Below are 19,204 nucleotides of genomic sequence, written 5' to 3' on the forward strand. Positions count from 1 at the left end.
TCAAGTCTAGTTTAGGCCATAAGTCATTTTTGTCAGTTCTCAGATCATTTAAAACAAAGAGAGATTTTTTGCAGAGGTCTGGGGATTTCTAGGAATATTTTTTTGGCTTAAGGTGATAAATTCACTTTCAGCTAAGCAAATGAATTTCACTTTTCTCCTTCTAGGCTGTGGCTAACCAGTTATCCATCAGAGAAGTTTCCCGTCAGCATCCTCCAGAATGGAATCAAAATGACCAATGAGCCTCCCAAAGGTGTCCGAGCCAATCTGTTGCGCTCCTACCTCAATGACCCTATCTCAGATCCCCTCTTCTTCAACAGTTGTGAGAAAGCCAAGATTTGGCACAAATTGTTGTTTGGCCTCTGTTTCTTCCATGCCATTGTTCAAGAGAGAAGAAACTTTGGACCCCTAGGTAAGTTCTGGGAGTCTCCACAAATTTCTTTTGAAAAGAGGATTAAAAAAAAGGAAAACAAAAGATAATGAAAAGAGGATCTTTAAAAGATACGCACACATATTTTTTAAAAATTGGGACAACAGGAGATAAGTAAAAAAGAGTGGCATACCTCTATAGGAACAGTGTCAGAAGTGCTAAAGCAATGAATGCTAAAGATCAGATGAGCACAGGATTTTTTAAAAAAATAGAATTTTATTGTCATTTTTTGTTTTTATATTACCTAAATTTTACTTCCTCTTCCCCTCTCAGAGAAGGAGAGAGAGGGAAGGGGAAAAAAGGGGGGGGGAGAGAGAGAGAGAGAGAGAGAGAGAGAGCTATCCCTTGTAACAAATACATTTTTATTAATATATTTTGTTTTCACACTGCCTAGATTTCCCTCTTTATCCTTCCCCACTAGCATGATAACGATTTTTAAAAGAAAAACAAAAAGAGAAAATAAAGTTAGCAATACCGATCAATACATTGAAAAAAATCTACATTATATGCAGTGTTCCATAACCATAGAACATTCTCTCCCCTGACCTCTACAAAAGAGCAGGGGGATGATATGTCTTCTTATATTTCTTCTTTGGGGCCAAGCTTATTCTTTGAAATTTTGCAACATTATTTTGTGGTTTTGTTCTTCCCGTTGATACTGTTGTAGTCATTGTACATATTGTTTTCCTGGCTCTGCTAACTTTACTTTGCATCAGCTCACATAAGTCTTTTCATGCTTCTCTGTATTGATCATGCTCATTGTTTCTTACAACATAACGGGATTCCATTGCATCCACATACCACAATTTGTTTAGTCATTCTCCAATTGAACAGGAACATAGGATCTTTATGTAAGGGACTTTAGATATACATTAGTCTAATCCAATTTTCTCATTTTACAGATAAAGAAACTGAGGCCTTGAGAGATTACCCAAGGTAATCCTAAGGTCACATAGGTGGCAATAAATGAGGTTTTTAAAAAAAGGCTAGGGGGCAAGAAAGGATGTATATTTACTTCTTGGGGTAGAAGAGATAGATGCCAATAGATGATATAGAAAAGACAGACATATTCAACTCTTACTTTGATTTTATGAGTGAGCTTCAAACCAGGAAGGACAGAATGAAAACAATGGTTAATAGGAAACTGACATAAAATAGAAAGAAATAGAAAGAAAGCCCCTGGATGCTCTCAATGAACTAGTTACTCAAAGTCACCAGTTCTAGATAAACTAAAGTGCAAATTACTGTTAGTGGTCTCTTAAAAGTCATTAACATTATTATTATTTGAAAAAAAATGTTTGAAAATCATAACAGGAAAGATGTCATAAGACAGAAGATAGCCAAATAAATCAGTTATCTCAAAATAGAAAAGGCTGCATTCTTCAAATTGTATACCAGTGAGCTGGACTTTGTTTTTTGGCAAAATGCTAGAAGGTATTATTATAGGGATTATTTGAGAGCATTTTGAAAAGGAACTAGTAATCACTATGAACCAGAATAACTATATTTTAGGGATGTGTAGGAAATGTGGTTTGTGGGGTGTCATAAACTGCTGTATGAGGGAGACAGAGATCCTGGGACACCATGAACAGACACATGTGTACCACAAGTAAACTGCTGGAAGACACTCCAGGGAAGAACAGGTATACCATCTGGCACCTTCCTATTTTAACGAATTACTCTCATTAACTAGGTGTTTTTATTCATACAAAGCATCCAAAAAGCCCAGTTACTTAAGGAAGGAGAGGGAGATGGGGAAGAAAGTAGGTAACATAGCAAATAAATAGATGTTTTGGTGAAGGGGGCTGAAAGAGGGCTTGAAATCACATGTGGGCACAGACATACAGAAATGACTTGCTCAAGGTCATTCAACTCTTTCTGAAAGTAAAACTGAGGTGGAGTCAGATGGAGTACAAATCTCTTAGACTTGCATAATTTTAGAGCTGGAAGAAGCTCAAGCAATGACCTTGTCAATTTTATAAAGGAGGGGGAAAATAAACAGCCCAGGCTTCCAAGCAGTGATGGTACATGAAGGCAGAAGGGAATGGTGGATGTGCAGACCATTGGCAACCCACAGCCCTGTCTACCCTACTATAGATTGGATCAGACTTGGGCCCCTGCTCCCAAATTCCCATGGCCCAAGTGACTGCCACTTTTTTGGTTCCAAATTCACCCAAGTAAATGAATTTGGAACCAAAAAAGTGCCCCTGGGAAGAGTTAAGAGCCCTTCTTTAACTTTATTATTGTACTAATTTTGGAGGGTTTTGTTTTGTTTTGGTTTTGTTTTTGTTTTTTTTGCTATAAGAAAATATTTCAACCAAGATAATTAATCTTCCCTTCACAAATCTCAGCTTTCTGACATCTACCAATTCAGTGAATGGTAAAGAAATTAACTTAGAACCAATGTGGTCAAAGGTAGAATGGTTCCCATACTGACTAGAAACATCAGTGCAGATTTTATTTTTTCCTCTGGAAGAAAGATGCTGATATACCCCATGATGGCACTTCACTCTCCTGTATGTGATCAGTGAATGGGAGCACTAATGTCTATATTTCTCTGACTCTGGCAGGTTGGAATATCCCCTATGAATTCAATGAGTCTGACTTGAGAATCAGCATGCGGCAGATCCAGATGTTCCTGAATGAATATGAGGAAGTGCCATTTGAGGCTCTGACCTACCTAACAGGTACTGAAAGAGTTTAGTGGCTGTGGCAAATATTTATCTTCTACACCACTTCCACCTGTTCTCTTCAGCCACCTAAAGAGGAAGCATGCTTCTTTGTTGCCTAATCCATTAAACAAAATATTTAAAAATATTTACTGCTGACCTACTATGTGGAAGGCTGTTAGGAGCTGAAAGACACATAGTTCCTGATCTAAAGAAACTTACCAGGGGCAGCTAGGTGGTACAGTAGATAGAACACCAGCCCTGGAGTCAGGAGGACCTGAGTTGAAATCCAGCCTCAGACATATAACACTCACTAGCTGTGTGACTCTGGGCATGTCACTTAACCCCAACTGCCTCACCAAAAAGAAAGAAAGACTGACAGAAAGAAAGGAAGAAAGAAAGAAAGAAAGAAAGAAAGAAAGAAAGAAAGAAAAGAAAGAAAGAAAAACTTAACACGTAGTTAGGAAGACATGAAATTTTGACTAGCAATACAAGGTACTGTGTAAATTCTGGATGAGTGATACTGATAGGGCAGCATCCCTACTAGATTCTTGAAGGGTTAGGATACTGTTTACTTAAAAACAAACAAACAGCAGCATTTTCAAGAGATCATTCCAAAGCTACCTCTGAATTCCTTCTTAAGGCCCATGTGCCATTAGTTTTTCACCCTTGAAATCCAGTACCACCTGGAATAGCAAAACCTCCGCAATAAGCCAAGCACATTCCCATGTCCTCCTCCTAAGCTCCAGACATCTCACATTCTACATTTCTAGTTGCAGACTGGTTAGCTTTCCCTTTGAACTCAACTTGTCTTAAATCAGACTCATCCTCTTTCTTCTGAAATCTGTGCCCCTTCCTGATTTCCTATGTTGCCATGGATACCCGAGCACTCCTTAACCCTCTGGGGCATGAGTTTAAATGACTTGCCCAGTGTACATAGCTAAGTAAGAGTTGGGACCTGCACTCAGATCTCCTAATTAATATAATACTTCAGCCATAGCTGAACAGATGCTTTACTTTGCAAGGGAATTAACATTTGCATGCCTATCACCACTTAGTGTGCCTTTGTTTCCCTCTCATCCACCTTCAGCTTCCTTTTACATCTTACTTTCCCTCATTAGAATGTCTTTTGTTTTAATTATATTGATTATAAATATGTATGTTTATATTGTATTCTCAGCACTTAAGTGCTTAATAAATGCTAGTTGACTGATTGTAGTTACCTGAGAGATGGATGGCAGGAGCTCCTAAGGGCCACCATGAAATCCCACTTCATCATTTCTCTACAAGTGAGTAACTAATCATAAAAGAAATATTATCTGAGATTTGCTACCAAAACCCATTAAAGATAGACAATTTTAAAAAATACATAAATGCTAAAAAATAAAAAAAATTAAAAAAATACATAAATGCTAGAGACACTGTTCTGCAATCCAAGCTATAAGAAGTTGTGGGATTAATTTTTCTTGTAAACAACATATTGTAGGATTATGGTTTTTAATCCATTCTGCTATCTGCTTTCATTTTATGGGAAAGTTCATCCCATTCACATTCACAGTTATGATTACTATCTGTGTCTTTCTCTCTATCCTATTTCCCCCGTTTAAGCTTCTTTAAAGTGGTTTAATAACAATACAGTTCTCAAGAGTTACAAGTATCATCTTCCCTTGCAAGTGTCATTGCCTAGGGATGGAAACAGTTTGCCCTTATTAAGAACATGTTGGTTTTTCTGTCTCGTTTACCTTTTTATGTCTCTCTTGAGTCTTGTGTTTGAAGATCAAATTTTCTGTTGAGCTCTGTTCTTTTTATTGGGAAGGTTTGAAAGTCTCCTATTTCGTTGAATGTCCATCTCCTTCCCTGAAAGATTATACTCATTTTTGCTGGGTAGTTGATCCTTGGTTGTAATCCAAGCTCCTTTGCCTTATGGAATATCATGTTCCATGGCCTATGGTCTTTTAATGTAGAAGCTGCAAGGTCCTGTGTAATCCTGACTATGGTTCCATGATATTTAAATTGTTTCTTTCTGGCTGCTTGCAATATTTTCTCTTTGACCTGGTAATTTGGGAATTTGGCTACTGTATTCTTTGGTGCTTTCAATTTGGGATCTCTTTCAGGAGGTGATCGTTGGATTCTTTCTATGACTATTTTACCCTCGGGTTCTAGGACCTTAAGGCAGTTTTCCTTGATGATTTCCTGAAAGATGCTGTCGAGGTGCTTTTTTTCATCATGGTTTTTCAGGTAGACCAATAATTTTAAATTGTCTCTCCTGGATCTATTTTCCAAGTCAGTTGTTTTACCAATGAAGTATTTTACATTTTCGTCTATTTTTTCATTCTTTTGTTTCTGTTTGACTGTTCTTCACTCTCTCACAGAGTCATTAGCTTCCACTTGCCCAATTCTAATTTTTTTTAATTAAAAAAAATTTTTTTTTAATTTTTAGGCAATTGAGGTGAAGTGACTTGCCCAGGGTCACACAGCTAATATGTGTCAAGTGTTTGGTCTGAGGCCGAATTTGAACTCGGGTCCTCCTAACTTCAGGGCTGATGCTCTATCCACTGCGCCACCTAGTTGCCCCACCAATTCTAATTTTTAACAAATTGTTTTCTTCCATTAGATTTTGTACCTCCTTCTCCATTTGGCCAATTGTATTTTTTTAAGCACTTGCTTTCTTCAGCATACTTTTTTTCCAGTTGGCCAATTTTATTTTTTAAGTACTTGTTTTCTTCAGTTAATTTTTGTCCTTCCTTTTCCAAGTTATTGACTTTCTCTTGCATACCTCTCATTTCTTTTCCCAATTTTTCTTCTACCTCTCTTATTTGACTTTTAAAATTCTTCTTGAGCTCTTCTAAGAAGGCTTTTTGGGCTTCAGACCAGTTCATATTCCCTTTTGAGGTTCCAGATGTGGGTTTGTTGACAATGCTATCCTCTTCAGAATTTCTGCTTTGATCTTCACGATTCCCATAATAAGAATCTATAGTACGTTTCTTTCTGCTCATGGTGTTTGCTTATTTCCTGGCCTTTAAAAAGATTGAGCTCTCCTGCTGGGGAGCTGGGGGTGCTGACCCAAGCTTCTTGTGTTGGGAGCCTGGGGCCTGGACACTGGCTTTGTATGCTGGGGCCTCTGATGCTAGCATTTGGAGGCTGTAGGGTTCTGGCAGCTTACCTGGTGTTGGGCTGGAATCAGCAACACTGGGACTCTAGGGGTAGGATTGGGTAGTCTGGCCTCTGGAGGTTGCCTGTCACCTGGGCCTTTCCTTCCTTTCACTTTCTTCGGCTCCTTTCAGAGGGATGTTTCACCTGCTGTGGGATGTTTCTTTGCCTGGGGGGAACCCTTGGAGCACTTCCCAGAGTTTTGCTGAGGCACTGGGAGACTTGGTTGCCATAGAATGCCGAGGCACGTGGCGGTTTTTTGAGCCAATTTCCACTGGTTCCCCTACCCTTACTGAGGCACTCAGGGGTCCTGTTATTAGTGTTTGCCTGCTCCACCACCTGGGGTTCAGGATCTCCCCCAGTATGCTGAAGTAGGGCTTTCGGCTAGCTTGCTGGGACACTGCCGGTACTGTACTGCTCCCCTTCCCCCAGGGCAAGAAGGGACTTTCCCATTAATCCCTCAAGCTACCTGGGCTACTGGACTGCTGCACCCTATCTTTCTACTGGTTCAGCTGTTCCAAGGTTTTTCCTGGGGTGATATTTTCTAGGCTTTCAAAGGTTAATAAGGGAGGGTGAGAGCAACTTACTTCTTACTCCACCATCTTGGCTCCCGGAAGCGGAACCTTGGATTAATTTTTCTTAAGCATGACTCTGATCATGTTACCCCTTGTTCAGAAACCTTTGATGGCTTCCTATTGCCAACAAAATAAAGTTCAAACCTGATATTCAAGGCCCTCTATAATCTAGCATCAACATATCATTCCAACCTTATTTCCCTTTACTCTTTATATCCTATGCTTTGATCAACCAGACTAGTTGCTGTTCTTCAAACTTGTCCCTAGGTTTCCCACCTTTGTCCCTTGACTTATGCTATATCCTTTCCCTGGGACACCTTCCTCCCCCGGTTCCATCTAATTTTTATCTAATCCTTTAAGACCCATCTTAAATACCATTTCTTCCATGAAGCTTTCCCTGACCTCCCAACCCCTCCCATTTCTGATTTCTGCTGCTATCCATAGCATTTATTACATTCTAATTTGTTATAATTATTTGTGTAGATTTCTCATTCCCTCTATGAGACTATAAGTTATTTATTTATTTATTTATTTTAGGCCATTGGGGTTAAGTGACTTGCCATGGGTCACACAGCTAGTAAGTGTCAAGTGTTTGTCTGAGGCCGGATTTAAACTCAGGTCCTCCTAACTTCAGGGCCGGTGCTCTATCCACTGTGCCACCTAGTTGCCCCCTTATAAGTTATTTTCAAGAGCAGAACTTATTTTTATTCATTTTTGTGTCTCCTACAATACTTAACCCAATATCTGAGACGCTCAATAATTCCTTTTGAATGAATGATAACCAAACCAAAGTCCGCCTTTCTGCCCAGTTTCTGTTGACTTTCCCCAGGTGAATGTAATTACGGTGGCAGAGTGACTGATGACAAAGACAGACGCCTCCTCCTATCCCTTCTTTCCATATTCTACAATAAGGATATAGAAATCGACTATTACAGCTTGGCTCCTGGGGGCATCTACTTTGTTCCACCGGATAGTACATACTTGGTAAGATGTTGCTCCAGGGTTTTATCCCACATTTCTCAGTACCTTTCTATTAAGATAGAGTTCAGTGACTCTCGTTAGCTCTGAGGCATGCAAAATGATGGGAGTTCTGATGCCTGCCTGATCTCGGGAGGCCTGAATATATAAGCATGGGAGAAGGGAGTAAGGGAGAAAACAAAATGAGATGGGACATGAGGACATGAGGTGGGAGGAAGGGAAGGAGAGAGAAAAGGACATGGTAGAGGGCTTCCAACAATTATCTCAGCTCTTCTTCACTGGCACTACCCCCCTCATCCTCAGTTTTGAAGTTTGGTTTGATTTGGTTTTCTGCACAGAGGCTTGGTACATGGATATGACTGTGTGAGTAGTCTAAGGTTAACAGCAGACTAGGAATATGCAGTAATGTCTAGGGTTTATCTCCACAGCTTTCCTACAAAATTACAAATACGGATATTAGACAGTGGCAAATGATCTCTACAGTCAACCACTTGAAATATACTGTAGTTAGTGCTTTGGTTGCCACCCATGTTTATCATGTTTTGGTGGGAGATAAGTGCAATAACTTGCTTGGTATCAGTCATTAGGGTCTCTCACTGGTCAGTACTTTTTGAAGATCTGACCCATCATGCCATGCCTGATCCATGTGGACTCTAAGTTTGCCCCCCCCTTAATTTTAGGTTTTATTTCCAGGCCTACATTGACTACATAAGGAGCTTGCCCATAGCAACCCACCCTGAAGTTTTTGGCCTTCATGAGAATGCAGATATCACCAAGGACAACCAGGAGACCAATCTACTGCTTAATGGAGTATTATTGACACTCCCCAGGCAAAGTGGGGGAGCTGGCAAGTCTCCTCAGGTAACATTGATATGAGATGATATCAAAACCCTGCTCCCCTCCCCTCCCCCAAAAAAGGAATGACATTGTTGGGTAGCATCAGTTTCTAGATGGGGCTGATTTGGAGGGTTGGGAAGAAATTATCTAAGATATTCTCTGTGACTAGAGAAGACCTACAATCTGTAGAATGAGGAGGACTTCAGAATTCTAATCATAGAATGTAAGAACTAGAAATGGAACCTTAGAGGTGATCTCATCCAAACCTCTTGTTATAATAATGCCTTGCATTCATTTAATGCTTTGTATTTTCCTTTTGTAAGATTTTATTGATATCTTTTTTTGGTATATATTTATTTTGCTCTTAGATATCTTTTGTTTTTAAAACATCTTTATTTCTGAAATATTCCTATTCCCTTCCCTCCCTAGCAAATCATCCTTTGTTATAAAATTTGCTCAAAAGAAATAGAAAAAAGTTCATATTTTTCAATGCACTTTTATTTCTACTGGGCCTTTTGAATGTAGAATAAACCTCTGAAAGATGAAGCAAATAACCTAAGGAAACACAATGAGTTCATGACGGAATTGGAATTAGCAACCAATGTCTTGTGGCTCTCAGTTTCTGCTCTACAACATGTTGACTCCCTTCTCATCCCTAGTTTGACCATTTCTAACTGCATAGTTCTCATTCATTCAGTGTTTGAAATATGTCACATAATTGGCTATGAGAGCATTCCTATATGATTCTGCACAGAGTAGGGATGGTGTCAGTGTTTCTCAGTATAGGGGTGCTGATGATTCCCCCAACACTGAAGAGGAAAGATTGTAGAGACCGAACTTCCTGCTTTGCAGGACTTTTCTAAGACTGAAGAGGCCATCCTCCTTCTCTCTCCTCTAGGTTTAATCACCTCCTCAGCAGACACTACTCATCATGGGCTTTTCTGTTTGCCAGAGGGGATACTGCAAAGGAATAAGTGAGGGGAGGAAGGAAGGGAAGTACTAGGCAGCCAGATTTGCAGCTAACAGAGTCAATGAGTGAGAGGAACCGCTGAGTAAGGTGATCAACACCATCAATAAATGCCCTGCAGAGGTCCAGCCCTAGAGTCCCTGGGGACCCCACAGGTGGAGACTCAGGGATGATTCCCTTGGAAGAATGAGAAATTCTCTGATGACCAGTGCTAATCTCACCTTATTGACCCACTTGGCCAAAAAGCAAGCTTGTGCCTAGATCATAGCCTTTAATATTAGGGCCAGATTTGTGGATCTCACTGCCTGCTGTGAACCAAAAGGTTATGATTTTCCTACATATGCTTTCTTGCAGTTAGGGTAGATAGAATTCACACAGAGAATGGAAGGGGGGAATAAACTACATAAAGAATGGAAGGGGAATCCATATGGTAATTGGTTTACATTTTATGCCCTGCAGATGATTTCCAAAGAAATTCTATGAAAGCATATTTAAAAGGACTTTCTATTACATCTTAATTTCTTTTTGAAAAGCCACCGCTCAGAAAGCTTATTTCATATTTGTTTCTCTGCCAATTTGAAATTTAAGGAAGTGGTTGAAGAGCTGGCTAAGGATATCCTATCCAAACTTCCTCAGGACTTTAACCTGGAAGTGGTTATGAACATGTACCCTGTGGTCTATGAAGAGTCCATGAACACTGTCCTGAGGCAAGAGCTCATTCGATTTAACAGGTAGGATTGGTCCTTTATCTCTGTGGTCATGAGAGCTGCTAGGCAGCATGTAGTATATGGAGGGCTGGCCTTGAAGACAAATAGACTTGGATTCCAAGTTCTGTTTCTGATCCATACTAGATATGATCCTAGATGAATTACTTAATCTCTCAGTGATTTAGGCAGCCCTCTATAAATTGATGACTAGATAGCTCAGTGTGAATAGGACTCTGGGCCTGGCATCAGTAAGATCTGAGTTAAAATCTGGCCTCAGATACTAACTAGTTGTGTGACCCTGGGCAAGTCATTTGTCTTCTATTTGCCTTAATCCACTGGAGAAGGAAATGGCAAACCATTCCAGTATCTTTGCCAAGAAAACGTGGACAGCATGGGTGTGCTATGGTCCATAGGGTCACAAAGTATTGGACACAACTTAATGACTCAACAACAATAATAAGTTGTAGAGAAGGTGATGGCCTTCATTGATAGAGAGGATATTTCTTTATCCAGTAATTCCCTATACCGATCAAATCATAGGTCCAGACCAGAGGACTTTCAGATTAGTGGGAAACTATTCCAGCAGACACAGGGGTATTTGCCCTTTAAAAGGTAAAGTGATGGAGCAGCAACTATTTTGCCTGGTATAGATAAATAAAACTCTAGGCATCTCTTCCCCAACCACTTCCCACAACTTTTGTGTTCTAGTGGAATAAAGTTAAGGTGAACACCAAGAGCAGCCTTGAAGACTGTGTATGGAAGGGAGGGAAAGAGAAGTTCTACCCCTCTTTCTTGGTGATAGTGGCAAGGCAGGAACATATTGGATTAGTTTGGGACATAGGAGGCTCAATTCATTATTATGTTTGTTAGTTTTTTAACCACACGGTAGCAATAATTCTTCCTATCCTAGCACCCCTTTCAGTAGGGTTCAGGGCCCTAATTTGCTTTATTCCACTGATGATTCCAGCTTTGAAATGCTAAGAAACTAGACACACTAATATAAGCCAGATGTGGCAGTTCCATAGGACCTTGGAGACAACAGACTGTGCCTGTTGATACCTCCTTGGGCATTTTCAGTTTGTTTCCAGTCAAGTTTAGGTCCAGGGGATGGGTCTTGGGACAAAGAAATCCTTGTTGTCTGGGCTCCCTTGAAGTAGAAAACTTTTCTGTGGATTTCAGCAAACCTCCCTGAAATATAGCAAAGCTCTTTAATTTCTCTCAGTCCAACTTCCAGTCACCTCATCTATTGTGTTTATTATTGTGCCAGTAAAAAAAGGAAGGTATCTGCCTAAATACACTTGGGACAGGAGGAGGAAGTGATCCTTATTTAGAAGTATATGTTGAGTTTGGCTTCTATCCCCCACAGACTTACAACAGTGGTTCGGAGCAGCTTGATCAACCTGGGTAAAGCCATTAAAGGCCAAGTCCTAATGTCTTCAGAGTTAGAAGATGTCTTCAGCAGTATGTTAGTGGGAAAAGTGCCAGGCATGTGGGCATCTAAGTCCTACCCATCACTGAAGCCGCTAGGTGGCTATGTGGCTGATCTCCTAGCACGTCTGGCCTTCTTCCAGGTAATAGAGATCCAGTCTAGTGTAACACCCAATAGCTTTATTTGGGCGGGAGAAGACAGCAAGACACTAGATGAATGGCCTTGGGGCTAGCAACCAGCTAACCAACAATATGGTCCCAAGACCAATTGTCTACAGACCATCTTTCTTTCATGAGTTGGGTAGAGGGAGGGTGAGGTTAAGAATAGAGAGAGATTATTTATAAAGAAATAGAAGGCAAGACAAAAGACTAGGACAAATCCACATGACAAAGATATAATTTGAATTATTGCCCAAAGAAATGTCATCAATAATATCAATATAGAATGGGTAGTGGAATAATGAAATGATTGGTGGGCTTGTTAAGGAAATACTTTGTAGAGGAGGTGAGTCTAGAACATCCAAACTCTGCTACTTCCAGGCTTTAAAAGGGGAGGATTTTTTTTTTGAAGAATAGAAGCAGTAGTTTAGTGGGTGTGTGTTTAAGAGTCTTATTTGCCCAATATAAGCAAGCTTCTCCCTGACCTAGGCCATTTTCCCCCTGTGCAAGTATCTGTGGGTTGATTTTATTTTGTTCCTGTGCTTCCTCAGGAGTGGATCAATCACGGAACCCCCAGCGTGTTCTGGATCTCAGGATTCTACTTCACACAGTCCTTTTTGACAGGCGTTTCCCAGAATTTTGCTAGGAAGTACTCCATTCCCATTGATCACATTGGATTTCAGTTTGAGGTAAGGGTGGGTTCAATGGCTCAGTTCAAGGGCCAAGGTGAAAACCAGAATAGCTGATGATCCTAGGATCTCTTCTTGTCCCGTCTCTTTCACTTTACTGAGCTAAAAAGATAGATGATTTGGCATCTTTTCTCCTGAAAGGTGGCCTAGCTTGCTATTCCCATTGGAATCTGACTATTCCCACGATTTTCACTGTGCATTTCTAAAGGGAAAAATACAACTGAAATATATACTGCCACCTCTATACTAAGTGAAAGCAGTAGTCTGGCTGTGAGTTCTAGGCATGCCTATACAGTCTGGTGGGGTCCATCATTCTGGAGAATGTTACTATTTAGCTTTGCATCTGAGTATGATAAAGTATTACTTTGAAGCTCATGGCAAAGGTAAATGAATATATTACTGTAGGTCAAGCATTGACCTAACAAAGCATATAGAGGAAGGGAGCAGAAAAGGCATATAATAATCTTACAACAGTAGAATATTAGAGCTAGAAGAATTTTCAGAGATCACCTAGTTTAATACATTTGTTTCACAGTTGGGAAACTTGGGCCAAGGGATGGTTTGGAAATTAATGTATCTAAGGTCACACAATGAGTTAAAGGCAAAACCAGAACTAACTAGAATCTAGAGTTGTAACTAGAACTTTTTTTCACCTGGGGCAAAAACAAAACAAAACAAAACAAAAAAACCAGTTCTGTAGGGGTAGCAGTGCTGTAGAAGACAATTTCATGGCTGGTGTAGTCATTTCAGTAGAAGGTACAGATTGTCCCTGGTACCTGTATGGAGGGGAACTGGACCTATTAGAGAGAAGGCAGGACAGCAGGACCTGAGGGTGGCAGTTGTATTGCATAGCCACGTGAGCTAGAGGATTTTTATAAGGGTAAGATGAGGTGAATGGAGGGAGATCACCATTGGGAGGAAACATCTTGCCTTCCCTCCATGTCTAGGGGAAAAGTCTCATTCACTTTGTGCTATATATAGCTCTCCTAGAACAAGATGTCCTGATTTCCAGTCCAGTACTGTATTTGTCACACTATTCTATCCTTATTAAAAAAACAAACCAAACCAAACAGGATTATAAAAGACTGACCAGGATTAGAACCTGGGCTTCCCAGGGGATTGGGGAGAAGTCTACCACTTAACCACCCATACAAAGTAGTGCTGTATAAAACACTCCTGAGTCCAGGGGTCATTATAGCCAGGAAGACTTGTTGGTACAAGGAGAAGTAGCTTTCTGGGCTCCTGAGAAGTTAGCCACTCAAGAAACCAGCGGCAGAGCCAAGATGGCGGAGTAAAAGCAGTGACTTGCTTGAGCTCTTCCCCTAAACCCCTCCAAATACCTGTAAAAAATAGGTCTAAACAAACTCCAGAGCAGCAGAACCCACAAAAAGAGTGAAACAAATTTCTAGCCCAAGACAACCTGGGATGGTTGATTGCAAAGGTCTATTGTGCCGGGCTGGGAGAGGAGTGCAGTTCAGTGTGGGCCACACCGGTAAAAACTAGGCCTCAGAGAACCTGGAGCAGTCCTCAGGGGATTGAATCAAGGGGAGCTGTGGTGGTTTCCAGACTTCTCAACCCACAAACACCAAAGACAACTTAGAAAGTCAGTAGGAAAAGTCTGTCTGACCCAGGTGAGAGAGGAGCTTGGTTCAGCCCCAGTCCCAGTGCAACCCTGGGGCAGTGGCCGCTTCTGGATCTCTGGGCCCACAGATGGAGGGGGAATTGAGTGGCTGATCAGATGGGGATTGCAGGGATCTCTTTGCTGGTGCTGAGGTAGGATTCTCTTGCTTTGCCCATGCGTGGATTTGGGTCGCAGTTCTGGGTGGCGGTGCTGGGGTGAGGAGGAGTGCTGGCCAGGTAGAGCTTGTGGTGGCAGTGGAGAGGGAATCCTCCTCACAGTTCCAAGGCAGAAAAGAGTGCTTGTGGTCACTCATACACCAGAGCCCAGGCCAAGAAAGGAGTAAACACCTCACCCTTGATCATACCACCTTGGAAGAATGGAAAATGTATAGGTCTCTAGAAGTATCTCTGAAAACAGCTACACAAAACCCCTGAAGCTTGGGACAGTATATTCTCCACACTGGAAGCAGACCCCTACCTTAACAAAGAGTTTAAAACTCAAGTAATTGGCTGGGATCATCAGCAAATAGCACAAAAAAAGTCAAGCCATAGAATCTTACTTTGGTGACAAAGAAGATCAAAACATACAACCAGAAGAAGACAACAAAGTCAAAGCTCCTACATCCAAAGCCTCCAAGAAAAATATGAATCAGTCCCAGGCCATGGAAGAGCTTAAAAAGGATTTTGAGAAGCAAGTAAGAGAAGTAGAAGAAAAACTGGCAAGAAAAATGAGAGTGATGCAAGAAAATCATGAAAAACAAGTCAACAGCTTGGTAAAGGAAACCCCCCCCCAAAATTGAAGAAAATAACACCTTAAAAAATAGACTAACCCAAATGACAAAAGAGGTCCAAAAAGCCAATGAGGAGAAGAATGCCTTAAAAAGCAGAACTGGCCAAATGGAAAAGAAAGTCCAAAAGCTCACTGAAGAAAATACTTCCTTAAAAATTAGAATGGAGCAAATGGAAGCTAATGACTTCATAAGAAATCAAGAAATTGTAAAACAAAACTAAAAGAATGAAAAAATAGAAAACAATGTGAAATATCTCATTGGAAAAACAACTGACTGGAAAACAGATCCAGGAGAGATAATTTAAAAATTATTGAACTATCTGAAAACCATGATCAAAAAAAGAGCCTAGATGTCATCTTTCAAGAAATTATCAAAGAAAACTGCCCTGATATTCTAGAACCAGAGGGTAAAATAGAAATGGAAAGAATCCACCAATCACTTCTTGAAAGAAATCCCCAAAGGAAAACTCTTAGGAATATTATAGCCAAATTCCAGAGTTCCCAGGTCAAGGAGAAAATATTGCAAGCAGCAAGAAAGAAACAATTCAAGTACTGTGGAAACACAATCAGAATAACACAAGATTTAGCAGCTTCTACATTAAGGGACCAGAGGGCTTGGAATATGATACTCTGGAGGCCAAAGGAGATAGGATTACAAGCAAGAATCACTTACCCAGCAAAACTGAGTATAATCCTTCAGGGGAAAAAATGGATATTCAGTGAAATAGAGGACTTTCAAGCATTCTTGATGAAAAGACCAGAGCTGAATAGAAAATTTGACTGTCAAATGCAAGACTCAAGAGAAGCATGAAAAGGTAAACAGGAAAGAGAAATCATAAGGGACTTATTAAAGTTGAACTGTTTACATTCCCACATGGAAAGATGATATTTGTAACTCATGAGACTTTTGTCAGTATTAGGGTAGTTGGAGTGAAAAAATACGTATAGATAGATAGAGGGCACAGAGTGAGTTGAAGATGGAGGGATATCTAAAAAATAAAATTAAGGGGTGAGAGAGGATTATACTGGGAGGAGAAAGGGAGAGGTAGAATGGGATAAATTGTCTCACATAAAACAGACAAGAAAAAGCTTTTATAGTGGAGGGGAAATGGGGGAAGGTGAAAGGGAATGAGTGAATCTTACTCTCATCAGATTTGGCTTAAAGAGGGAATAACATACATACTCAGTATGGAAATCTATCTTACCCTACAGGAAAATAGTGGGGAAGGGGATAAGAAACGGGGAATGATAGAAGGGGGTGCAGATTAGGGGAGGGGGTAATCAGAAGCAAACACTTCTGAGGAGGGACAGGGTTAAAAGAGAGAACAGAAGAAATGGTGGGTAGGATAGGATGAAGGGAAATATAGTTAGTTTTCCACAACATGACTACAATGGAAGTGTTTTGCATGACTACACATGTATAACCTGTATCAAGTTGCTTGCCTTCTCAATGAGGGTGAGTGGGGAGGGAGGAAGGAAGAGAATTTGGAACCCAAAGTTTTAAAAACAATTGTTAAAAATTATTTTCACATGCAACTGGGAAATAAGATATACAGGCAATGGGATATAAACATGTATCCTGCCCTACAGGAAAATAGAAGAGGAAGGGGATAAGAGAAGGGGGGTGATAGAAGGGAGGGTAGATTAGGGGAAGGGATATTCAGAATGCACCCCATCTTATGGTACGGGGAGGGGTGAGATGGGGAGAAAATTTGGAACTCAAAATCTTGTGGAAGTGATTGTTGAAAAGTAAAAATAAATTAATTAATAAATGTTTAATATAAAAAAACCAAATAAAATGAACAAACATCCAAACCCTCAACAAAGACACAATAAATAAAAATATGGATAAGGAATGGATCTGAGATTTTGCTGATATAGGGGATTAATGGATGGAAGAAACTCTATTTAATGAGTCTAGTTAGTATCTACTCTTCAAGCTATAGTCTTAAAAGATTGACAAGAGCACTGAGAGGTTGTGACTTGCTGAGGATCACAACGCCAGGACATGTCAGAAGTAAGACTTGAATCCAGGATTTCATGACTTTGAGATCTGCTCTCTATATACTACTCCACACTCCCTCTGATCATCATCCTCATCACCACCCTCATCATTGTTAGTGATAATGGTGATGAGGGTGATGATGATGATAAATTTTATCAGAACTCATGATGAAAAATGCTATCCAGTCCTAGAGAAAGAACCATGGAGTCTGAATGCAGATCAAAGCCTACTGTTTTTCATTTTCTTTATTTTCTTCTTATTTTTTTATCTGTATTTTCTTTCACAATATAACCAATATGGAAATATGTTTTGCATTATTTCAAATTTATAACCTACATCAAATTGCTTACTGTCTTAGGGAGGGAGGAAGAGGAAAGAAGGGAGGGAGAAAACTTGGAACTCAAAATTTTAAAAAATGAATGTTAAAATTGTTTTACATGTAATTGGGGAAAAATAAATGTTATTTTAAAAAAAAATTAGTCACTCATTCACAGATGTTCACACGCCTGCTGTGTATAAGAGCCTTATTATGTGTTCAGGGGAAGGCACAAAGTTTAGATATGGCATAATTCTTGCCTTCATGGAGATTACAGTCAAATAGAGAGAAAAGACACAAAAAATGACTATTATACACAATATGACATGATAGATGTGTTAAAGGTACAAAACAAAGTGCTATGTGAGGTCCAAAGGGGCACGTTGTTAGGGGAGGCTTCATAGAAGAGTTGTGCTTTAAAGAATATATATGATTTCATAAGGCAGGAAAATTCTGGCCGGGAACAATATGAACAAATGCATAGAGACAGGAGAGTGCTGGGTATGTTGATAGTGATTGATGGTGGATAGAATAGTTTACTTTGTCTGGAACAAAGAATACACGGAGAAGAGTGACATAAGATAAGGCTGAAATGGCTGGGCAGTGCCAAGATGGTGTTCTTGCCAGGTCAAATACAGAAGGTTCAATACTTTGTGAACAACTGTGAGCCACTTAAATTTTTTGAGCAGAAGAATGACATGATCCGATTTTACATAAGAAAAGATTACTCTGGTAGATGACAGATAGATTGTTAGGGGCAGATGGTGAAGTTAGAAAGACCTACTAGGGGATTATAGCCCAGGCAAGTTGCAGTTAAGACCTATTTTAATGGCTATAGCCCTGGGAATAGAGGAGGGAATAGAAGCCAGGATGGCGTAGCTATAGAATTGATGAGACTTGGCCACTGATAGATGTGAGAGGTGAGGGAAAGAGGAAGTGTTAAATAACCCCAAGCTATTTTCATGTATGTGAATGCAACGCCATATGAGATAAATGTCCCAAAGGATAAATGCTAAAACTATTTTATACATTCTTCCAGGTGATCTCACAGGAATTAACAGTAGAAGAGAAGCCAGCAAATGGGGCCTATGTCAAAGGCCTTTTCTTGGAAGGAGCTCGGTGGGACAGGATTGCAATGCAGATTGGAGAGTCTTTCCCTAAAATCCTTTATGACCCTCTTCCCATTATTTGGCTCAAACCAGGGGAAAGTTCCACATTCCTGCCTCAGAGCATTTATCTGTGTCCTGTCTACAAAACAAGTGCCCGGAGAGGCACCCTGTCCACTACAGGCCACTCAACCAACTATGTTCTTTCCATTGAGCTCCCTACATTCCTGCCCCAGAAGCACTGGATAAACCGTGGAGTGGCATCACTGTGCCAATTGGATGATTAAAAAAATAATCTACTACTTACTCTCTAGTATACGCTTAACTTTTCTTCCCTTAGGTAAAAAAAAAAAATTGGGCCAGGCCAGTGACTGTGATCTCATAAAAGTAGAGATTATAGGGCCATAGTTTTAGACCTGGTAGGGGACTTCAGAAGTCCCATAGTCCATTTTACAGATCAGGAAACTGAGTCTCTGCAGCCTAAGTAAAGAAACTACCTTTACTAATTGTTCACAAATGTCCTACAATGTATCATCTTAATTAAGAGTTGCCTAAGTCACAGAGCTAAAGTGGCTTACTTAGTGTCACACAGGTAATACGTATCAGATACAGGACTTGCGATCTGGTCTTTCTGAGTCTGAGAATGCTAGATCCACTATGTCATGTTGCTTCTTCTGGGTTACTAATATGTTAATATTCACTTTTTTGTATATTGTTTTGCTGTTTCTATACTTTGTGTTCCACTCACCTCTCTGCTATTCTACAGTCCTGCTCAGATGAA

General features: G+C 40.2%; 1 protein-coding gene across 1 annotated transcript in view; it reads left to right on the forward strand.

The window, feature by feature from the left end:
* LOC114052192 (dynein heavy chain 3, axonemal-like) overlaps positions 1-18,729 on the forward strand; it is a 176,229-nt gene extending 157,500 nt beyond the window's left edge. Inside the window, exons 54-61 of the mRNA XM_027874669.1 lie at positions 165-409; positions 2,998-3,114; positions 7,651-7,805; positions 8,493-8,660; positions 10,192-10,334; positions 11,677-11,881; positions 12,449-12,586; positions 18,357-18,729. Of these exons, the coding sequence (XP_027730470.1) occupies positions 165-409; positions 2,998-3,114; positions 7,651-7,805; positions 8,493-8,660; positions 10,192-10,334; positions 11,677-11,881; positions 12,449-12,586; positions 18,357-18,710 (1,525 nt within the window). The 3' untranslated portion in view covers positions 18,711-18,729. The remainder of the gene's footprint in view (positions 1-164; positions 410-2,997; positions 3,115-7,650; positions 7,806-8,492; positions 8,661-10,191; positions 10,335-11,676; positions 11,882-12,448; positions 12,587-18,356) is intronic.
* Positions 18,730-19,204: the final 475 nt, after the last annotated feature.

This window comes from Vombatus ursinus, unplaced genomic scaffold (genome assembly GCF_900497805.2).
Source record: "Vombatus ursinus unplaced genomic scaffold, bare-nosed wombat genome assembly UNPS02014807.1, whole genome shotgun sequence".
Lineage (NCBI taxonomy): Eukaryota > Metazoa > Chordata > Mammalia > Diprotodontia > Vombatidae > Vombatus > Vombatus ursinus.